This window comes from Vigna angularis, chromosome 7, assembly GCF_016808095.1.
Source record: "Vigna angularis cultivar LongXiaoDou No.4 chromosome 7, ASM1680809v1, whole genome shotgun sequence".
Taxonomy (NCBI): domain Eukaryota; kingdom Viridiplantae; phylum Streptophyta; class Magnoliopsida; order Fabales; family Fabaceae; genus Vigna; species Vigna angularis.
This window is the reverse complement of record NC_068976.1, coordinates 34,922,218-34,932,694: the sequence shown is the minus strand read 5'-3', so window position 1 is coordinate 34,932,694 and position 10,477 is coordinate 34,922,218. Positions and strand designations below refer to the sequence as shown.

At 28.5% G+C, this 10,477-nt stretch overlaps 1 protein-coding gene across 5 annotated transcripts in view; it reads left to right on the top strand.

The window, feature by feature from the left end:
* Positions 1-5,069: 5,069 nt before the first annotated feature.
* LOC108338038 (MADS-box transcription factor 23) overlaps positions 5,070-10,477 on the top strand; it is a 25,934-nt gene continuing 20,526 nt past the window's right edge. For 4 of the 5 annotated variants that reach the window (XM_017574694.2, XM_052880035.1, XM_017574696.2 and 1 more), the window contains exon 1: positions 5,183-5,602. In XM_017574694.2, coding sequence (XP_017430183.2) covers positions 5,421-5,602 — 182 coding nt within the window. In that variant the 5' untranslated portion in view covers positions 5,183-5,420. Of the gene's footprint in view, positions 5,143-5,182; positions 5,603-10,477 lie in introns of those variants that run through there. The other variant, XM_017574692.2, reaches the window with a different exon arrangement.

Here is a 10,477-nt window from a genome sequence, read left to right as displayed (position 1 = left end):
TAAGGAACAAGATGAGGAGAATGAGAAAGAGGTAACAACAGTAGCATATGACGATGTCAACAAGATGACAACAATGCAGACAATGACACCAGTGGCAACGATAGTGGCGGCAATGATTATTGAAGGAGAAACTAGAGACAACGATGTTGTTGATGGTGTTGACAATGATTATATTTACATTGTATGTATGTAAGGATAACTTATTTCTTCATATGAAGAGATAAGTCACATACTTAAATGATTTCATTTAGACAAAAGGACATTAAATGTTAAGAATTTTACTCACTTGGAGAGACATTATAAAAAGTAGTGAAGGTAAGGGTGTCAATTTGAGTTAACTTGGCTCACATGGATTAGCTCGCCACGGGTTATGTTAAAATAAGTGAGCTCAACCTGACTCACATTATGGCGAGCCATGATTTTTACAACTTGGTCTAACCCACTACGTGTTGATAGCTTAAGTGGGTTGACTCACTGACCTACATAAAAATAAAAAATATTTTTTTTGTTATAGCATTTCCCTGATGCTAAAGAAGTTGTTACGAACTGGATCATGCCAACATTATTGTCATTTCCCCCTCCACACTTCATTGAACTTTGTTTACTCCTATTATGGATTCATGGATTATTACAAGACTAGATTTCATAATATCACAAGCTTGTTTATTAGGAAAGAGGCAGCAAGAGATGACAAAAATTAGGATAGTTTTGAATTTAGAAGATTTTTTTTTAAAATTTAAGGAAGATGTTGGTTAAATTACTATAACCCGATTCTAACCCTATAACTCGTAAGTTAAATGAGTTGGACCCATTTTGACTCATAATGGATAAAAATATTAATTTTTCAATCCAAACTAACTCGAATCCATGGTGTGTTAAGTTGACTCACGAGCTCTAACCTACTTTAATATGTTTAGGTGAAGTAAAAAGAAGAAATAAAGGGAAAAGTGGAAGGAGAATGTTAGAGGAAAAAAGAAAAAAAAGGAAGAATAAAAGAAGTAAGAGAAAGGATAAAAGAAGAATTAGAAAAAGAAAAAAAAAAGACACATGCATTTTTTTTTATAATTAGAGGACAAAGAGAAAAGATATTTATGATTTTATCTTTTTGGTTTTTCTATTTATTCTCTATTCATAATTAACTTTATTTATCTATGTGAGGTGTCCCATACCTCATTTTTATTTGTTTATATTTACCTCCTTTTTGGTTGATGTGAATAATTTAATAATGTTTAAGGAGATAGTTTTTTTTTTCTTTTAACTTTTTGTGTCTGCTCCAGATACACTTCTAGTCCTAGAAGAACAAATTGAAATTTCTTTCTTTATGCCTTCTACATTTCAAGTGAATCCTCTCGTCAACATTTCTTTTTTCAATTGTTTGAAGATTAGTAAAAATATTATTGAATAAAGAAATAATTGAAAATAAATAACATTCCTCCTCTCGTAGTATCAGAAAAGTATGTGCTATAAAATATATGATGTGAAAGTATTGTAAAATATACGAGGTTGTTGTAAATTATTTTATAAAAATTTAAGTACCAAAGTAATAATTATGTTAGATTTGGATAAAAGATATTGTAATAAAGATTCTAATTTGTTTACGAATATTATTAATAAATTTGATCAATAAATCTATTAATAGTAAAAATATTTATCAATAATTAAAATTTTAAGTTTCGTCAATAACATTTGTTTTTTAAATTATTTATAATTTTTTTTCTGTTGATAAAATTTTGTCAATAATTTAATATTTGATTGTAGTAAATAGATATTTTAATTATTTGGTTTTGTAAATTTATGTGTTTCGATACTTATATATTCATCATATATGCACATCTAAATATATCTGAAAATTGTATACTTTTTGCCGTTTATTATTATTTTAAGAAATGGGTAGCCAGAAATAAAATTTAAATGAAAATGCATCAACCGAAAAGGATTGACTTAGTATTGAACTGTAGTAATTAATTACGACATTAGAGTTCAGGTTCAGTTTTTATTGTCATCATTAAGAAAACAACAAAATATATATCAATTATCACTTTGCCTAAATTATAATCTTAAATTTTGTTTATACATCAAATAGAATGTCTTTAGTTAACGCTATCACATAGCCGGTTTAACATTTAAGGCCGCTAACGTATATGTTTTAGGCCTTCTCCTTCTGTGAATAAAGGTTAATAAAAATGTTATATTCACTTTAAAATATCGTTACCAGTCAATAGTTTATTTTAATGAAAATAGTAACTATTAGCTATTTCATATATACAAACTAAAATACTAATAAAAATGCTATATTGACATTTTTTACCATATTTTCTATCAGCCTTAAGAATACTATTAATGGTTAGTGTAGTTTATCTACACTATTAATATATGATGTCTTTTAGTCTATATATTTTATTTTCAATTTTACCCTTTAATTTGTTTTAAAACAAAATAATTATTTTAATAGTTACCTTTTAAGTGATTTTATTTTAATTAACTGGTTTTTTCGTTTGACTTTTTTTCTCTAAAAGTTGTAATAAAAATTATCTAAAAAAACTAAAAATTTACCTATAATAAAAAATATTTAAATTCATTTTTATAGTTATACTAATAATAATTTCATTATTTTTTATTATCATAAAAAAGTGAATACATATACGAATGTGTTTTTACTAGTCATTATATAAAAGGGATTTACTCTTTCGGCATACATATTTAGTTTTCTAATTCTATTGTTAATAACTATTTTTTTAATTAAAGTAACTGTTTTACAGATTTTATACTTTTAAGTGATCAAATTTTCACTTCATTTAAAATTTGGTTATTCGTTATATACAAGAATTCCTATTAAACATAAACATCTATGGCTGAATGGTTAAAACGTTTAACTCATAATTAACAAATTCGTAGTTGAGTTCTATTGTATGCACGAGTATCTTTATCTAAAAGTCTATTAAATTTTTGTTCTAATTCAATGAAAACATATCACATTCTTGATATGATGAATTGAGATATTTTGTATCTTAGTTATAATAATTATCTATATTACTTTTATAATTATAGTTTTATTATCATAAAAAAATATGAATGGGCCAGACTTGAATAGGTTTATCTTTAAAAATTGAAAGATCTTTAAAATAAAACCATTTGAATTATTTTAAAATGTTTTCCCCTTCTCGCAAGAATCTTTTCTTTGTCTTTTTTAAAATAACTCTTTTATTTTTTTAATAGTATTTTATAATTCGCCTTAAGTTTACCACTGAAGCCATTGCAGCAATCGTAATAATCTGTCTGCTCCACTATGTGACAGTGATAGTGCTCTCGTGTCACACTTGATTGGTAAACAAACCTACTATTAAAATATTTATATAATTATACACCTACTATTTTTTATTTTAAATGTTCTCTTCCATGTTATTAGTATCTTTTTTCCACCCTTTCATTTATTATATTTCCATTTTATTTTTTTTCACCCACATATAATATATATATATATATATATATATATATATATATATATATTATTTATATTATTATAGAATGTCCGTTTATAACTACTATTATCATTATTTTCTATGATACAAATGTTTCGTGGTACATTTTATTGTTCAAATGTGTGAAAAAAAAAACGAACTCAAGAGTTTGCGCAACGGGTTAAAAGAGAAATTTATATTGCAGCTTTTATTTAATACGTTTTGAAAATAAAATTAAGATTGATATATTAATTCATTGAAAGAATGTAATAATTCATAGGCCATTCCAATCTTAAATGTGGTTTTGATAATTTTTTTCATTTAGAAATTTTACATTTGACGTAATAGATTAATTTTGACAATGTTTTTTATTGTTTATTTTGCAATCGAATTATATCAGTGCGTTATTTAGAAATTCGAAATTATACTAATATAATTTTCAAAACAATAGTTATAAATATTAGCAACTTTATTACAAATATTAACAATTTTTTCACAAATATAGTAAGCTTTATTTTTTAATTTTATTATTTTGAATTAACAAGCCTAATGTATTACGACCAAAGAAAAAATATAATTTAAATTTAGTTAATAAAATAACAATTATACTTTTTAAATCTTGACTTTTCAATTGTAGGTATTAAGATTTTTTTATTGAAATTATAAGTATTATTATCATAATAATTATGTTATACTTAATTAATAACTCTTATATTTATACACACCAAATGATGATTACATATCATCTTTATTTTGTCTTTCTATTTAATATGAAAAAGTTATATTTTTATTTTTTACAATTTAAGTTTATATAAACCAGTATCTCACCCTTGTGTAGTCATCGTCTATATAGAATACAAATTATATAGGATGAATCAAATTAAAAAAATTCAGTCTGCCTCATTTTTTTCTTGTCCTCAGAGTTCGCCTTTTATTTCATGGACACTATATAAAATATATACTATATTGCAATTTCATTTTAATTACCTTTTTTAGCATAAAAATTGTTTCTTTATATCGAGTTTCTTATATCAAATATAAACCAATCATTTTTGTTTTTCAATAATGTAGAATTAAACCTAATAAATAAATAAAATGATAATTTCTTACATCAAAGAAAAATGGCACATGTTATCAAAGGAGAATCTGACTCTATTTCTTATTATACTAATAATAAAGAAAAATATTATGTGTTGTGCAGAGTGTGTTATTATCAAAGCAGCAAACATAGCAATATATTATTATAACAGACTATATAAATACCCACGCAAAAAGCATTTTGGCGGTGCATATTACAAAAATATACACGGAATAAGGGTATATTTGACAACTTACAAAAATGACGATTAAACTGTAGCGGTGCACAACGACTCCTAGCGATTATTTGACAGAAGCGCCATTCTCCAAAAAAAGCAAGTACTGCACGATCTACGGCATGCGTATTCGTAGCGCCACGCGTCAGCGTAGCAACGGTGGCTGGCACACCTTTCGAGGAACATATAAAACACGAGAATCTGATTGGGCCACGTGTAGCCTCAGGAAAACAACTAGTGGTTTTTTGGCCACATAAGTGGTTTCACTGCACCACCCAAAAGCTGTTTTCTCACTTTCCTTATATAGCTACGAAGCTCGTGCTGCTGATGCGCATTCAGCGCTTTGTCTCTTATTACCTACGCCTTCCTCAGTAATCACACTCTTTTCTCTCCTCTGCACAGTTTTTTTTTTTTTTTTCCTTTTTCCCCTTTAAGATTCTCTCTGTCTTTCTCGGAAAATCATTTGCTCTTCCTTCTTCACCACAGCATGTGGATCCAAGCGTCTATTTTCTCTTTCGCAACCGCGTCGTTTTGATTTTCGCTTTTTTATTTTTTCATGTTCTTATTCGTCTAATTGAAGTATCGGTTGTGGATCTGTTTTGCAGCTAGTGCTTTTCTGAATCGAAGGATCTGATTGTTAGGGTTTGGTATGGGGAGAGGAAAGATCGTGATAAGGAGGATCGACAATTCGACGAGTAGGCAAGTCACGTTCTCGAAACGAAGGAACGGTTTGCTGAAGAAGGCGAAGGAGCTTGCGATCTTGTGCGATGCTGAAGTCGGAGTTATGATTTTCTCCAGCACCGGAAAACTCTACGATTTCGCCAGCTCCAGGTACACGATTCCTCTATCGATCTATTTTTCTTTCTCTTTTTGTGGATGTTGAATGCTGCTGTAGATGCTCTACGAATTCACTGTCAAATTTCGTGCATAAATGTTGAATGTCATCTGTGTTTTAGCTATTCGTAACGATATTATTTTGTTGCTAATAATGTTTGAAAAACCATATATTGTTTGAAAAACCGTTCCCGTTACGGTGTAGTTAATGGTTAACTTAATTAGCACTGACGAAAACACTTCGTTAGGTTAGGCATGAGTTGCCTTCATCCAAGCGCAGAAGGTTTAGAATTTGATGAACGATAACGTCCGGTACTTACTCATACAATTAGTAAGAATAGCAGTAACTGCAATATAAGTAGTGCTATTTTGGATTCCACTGCGGCGACCGTGTTATTGGGTTAAGTTCTCTGTAGGCTTTAATACTGTTGTTTTTTTGCTGAAGATTATAATTGATAGAGGTGACGAGATGGCTAATCAATATTATTATAGCAATAAAAGCGCTTACATTATTAAGCAGAGCGGTGTTTTCTTCCAAGATGAAGTGGGTTTGGAAATTAGAATAGTTGAGTTGGATGAAAAAAATAGGGTGCGGAGTAATCTTATCACAGTTCTGAAGTGCTGAAGGGGCCCACCGGAAACCTAAGTTATCTTCTACAAGAAGACTTAAGATGTTTATCAGTGGGATAAAGAAACCACTTGATTGTATTGGGTTGGAAGTTGAATGAGCTCGTGCGTTTAGTGTTGTAGGTTTGAGCTGGTGAATTGAGAGTCGTTTTGTGTCTTGAACTTGAGTGCTTCTTTCCTAAGAAGTTTTGTCATATCTCTAAAGCATTTTTGAATTATACCAAGTTATATATTATTTATACATTCATAAGCTTGTCCTAGGCAATCTTTCCATGGAGAAATTATTTGATGAACTTGAATCACATAATGTAGGTTAATCTCTGTATAATATGTAATTAAGTATAATTAATTTTTATAAAATAAAAGAATTTAAGTATATGTCATAAGAGGTAGTTAGATCATAAATAAATGATGATAGTGTCTTATCTAATAATTTCTCCATTTTATATATTTGATTTAAATTGGAGAAAACAAAACTTATTACAGGCAAGTTGGCTTCCATTTCCTAAGATATCCAAGTGGAACACCTGAGTATAATCTCTTTCTTCCAGTGATGACATGAGAAGATTTTCACTTTATACATTATATTAATATATACTTTCTATTTTTTTCTTCCTATATTATATTATTTATTACATATATGCCTTTAGTTGTCTTCCCCCTCTTTACAGGTTAGTTGGGTTATGGCAAGTTTTAGGCCATTAATTACTTCCTGGATCTTATCATTTTTCTTCCTACACCCTATCACTACCCTTATTACTTTCCGAATTTATTTTCCGGAATACAATAAACAATTTCGAATTTCTTTTTCCAGAAATCAATCACTCCCTCTTTTAAAGGAAAACATTTTGTGAAGGTTTTGATAAGGTGGGAGGTGAAATTTGATGGGAATGCAGGAAGGTTTAACCCAACTTTTATTATACCAAAGATCTTAACACCACACTTTCTATTTTCTCGCCCATTAAATATATTATTTTTCTATTTTTAATTTATATTTTTTCGTGTGGAAATATACCTAAAAATATTTGCTTTTATGGACAGGATTAAAAAAAATAAAAGGAAAAAAATATTAAAATTTTCAAGACTCTATGTTCTTTTACTTGTGATAGTTTTTTCTTTACATAATCTTTCATGTTTAAAAGTCCAATTACATTAAATATTAATCACTTAAATGCATATTTTTAATATATATATATATATATATATATATATATATATATATATATATATATATATATATATATATATATATATATATATATATATTACTCTAGTCTAGCCTATTTTTAGATAGGCCAATACGAAAATTATCTAAATTAAATATAAATTATGACTTTACAATAAAGTATTTAAATAAGGTATAAATTTATTCTTTAGAAAGGTTTATAAACTTAATTCCTGTTTAGGTCAAAATGCTTAAATTTATAATGGTATACATGACATATGACTTTAATATATTATATAATTAATATAATAATAACAAAAATAGAAAAGCATTTATATTTTATAAATAATTTGACATTTTAAAACTTCAAACCTTTTGTTATGGTCTTCTGATTTTAAATTAAATAAGTTTCTATAAAATTTTTAACAAACTTTATTTTTTAATATTTGAGATAACCCAAATTTAATGTAAGGTAACGATTTGTTTATTTAAACCTCTCCATAAAAGAATTAGAAAATAAAAAAAAATGAATCGATCTTCTCGTTAAGTTAATTTATAAATATTCTCTTATATTAGTTTATTCATTAAAATATAATTTTAACTCACTGTAACATGTAATTATTAATTTAGAAGTATTTATAATAAAAACTGAACACAAATTATGAGAGTGTTGAGCTTTTTCAATCTTACTAGATGCTAATCCCGTTTTTTCAAATATGAGAAAAACCAATCTATTAAATCAGCACTTATCTCAAGTGGAGGAATACGTAGATTGTATCTAATTTAATCCAAGGAAAATATTTTTATTTTGATTAGTTAGGTATATTCCTAGATGCTAGGTAGAGGTGTACACAAGTAAGATTGTTTGTAATTTAATATAATCAAGATATTTAGTATATTGTTTTCTATCAAACTTGAACTAAATGAAATTTATATACGAAACAACCTGTTGAACCAGCACTTATCTCAAATTGACATACGAAACTAAAGAAGAAAACTTGTAAATAGGCAAGGTTATCAAAGTTTAACTAAATCTATTACTTAATCAATCCAAAATATTTTTATTTATATTAAGTCGTTTGTATTTTTCTTTCTACCAAACTAATAGCAAATGAGGTGAAAAAATTGTTTATCTTTTTAATTATAAATGATAATAAAACGTAAATAAAATGTAAAGATAATTAAAAATATATGAAAACAACCCAAAGTCATTAAATTCATGAATTTAAAATAGGGCTAGAGATATATTTGTAGTTTCTAATCTTAGACTTGAAATTAAAATTTGTTTCTATAACAAACTTTGATATATTTTAAACTTTAAAAATGAATGGATATTAGTACTCTAATTTATCGATGTTAAATTCTTTTGTGTTAAATGGTTTTTATACTAGGATTTGAATTGGAATGTGTCAAACAGTATATATAGTTCAAACATAAGTCTGAAACATTGTTTGGCATGTCAAAAAAATGTAATGTGTTCTGTTAAAATTATACTTATTCATTTTTAAAGTTTGAAGACTAAATTATATCAAAGTTTGGGATAAAGATAAATTTTAATTTTACGTCAAAATTTAAAAACTAAAAATATATTTAATCCTTTAAAATACTTTAAAAGTTTGCATAAAACAAAAGTTGTTGTATTTGAATGTGTAGGTTGGATTGGACCCAAACAATGTATTCATCATGTTTAAATTTATGAGTTACTTTAACTCAAATTTATGAGTTATTTTAACCCTTCAACATCCTTGTTTACATTGGAGGACACATTTGAAAAAGAGTGAATGGATATATTTAAAAAGATTTAGGAGAGAATGCACTTTTGTTTATTTTGAGAAATTGAAAGGTGAAAGTGAATAGATTTGAATGGACAGTATGTGAAACTTTATGAAAGATTTGATGAATGTGAGAAATAAAAAAAACTTTTAATACATAAAAATTTAATATTACACATTTGCCCTTATGGTTAAAAGTAATAGGTTTAATCATTCGCGAAGTTCTTATTTGGAGTGAGAATCTCAAATTAGTCCTTTTCTTTTTTCGCGTCTCAATTAGGTTCTTATTTTTCTGAAAATTGCAACAATTACACTCCTTTCGTTAAATTGGGCCTAATGACGTTATTAAGTTCACATAACATACTAATGTTATTTTCTAAATGATGTGGAATTTTTTATTAAACATTGAACCGAGCCACATTATCACCCTTGACACATCATCATCTTTCACCTCCAGAAACCTTAGCCTTTCCCTTTCCATCCATCGTCAAACCACCAGCTGCAAACTCGCCGCAAATCGCCATGGGGATCCTTCATCACCTCCACCACAGATCAACATTGCTGAACCACAACACTCATGTTCTCCATCATCAATAACTAAAATCATACCGTTGTTTTTGATTCATCTCCAACACGTCACCGCCATCGACAACTCAAACATGCATAGAGATTTCAAGCCAGAACCCAAATCTCAAGCCCTAATTGTAGGGAACATCGAACCACCACGAGAAAGCCATGAATTATGCCACCTCAACGTCAACCTCAATCCTGCAAAGTAGAAACAGTGACCACCTGCTCTCCATCAACACAGAACCCTAATTGCAAAACTACTTCGTCTTTTCCTAATCGCGAAACTTAATTTGGGGCTACGATATGAAAATGTTCGCGATCTGGGTTCTCTGGGTGTCACGATTAAGGCTTGCGAAGGCTGTTGGCTTGATTTTCCTGTAGGTTTCCATGAAGATGAACAAGAGGAAGGAACTTGGTTCTACATTAGGGTTCCATGGTGGACTCGTGGTTGTGGTTGATGCTCCCACAACTGTTGCGACTTGGACAAATTGGATTTTGAGTGAATCTATTTCTAGGTTTTCCTCTTTCTTTCCTCTCCAGGTTGATGAAGATGGAGAATAAGCAATGATGCAATGGAAATGAAATGAGCGAGGGTTTCTCTGCTTCATGATTTTTGTGTGAGATTTGATTCACGGTGGTTGCAAATGGTGAGGATTTCGTGGAGGAAGACGATGGCGTTTGCTGGACTCGCAGTGGCTGGCTAATGGTCGTGGAGGTCAGACTTGTGGCAGCGCAGAG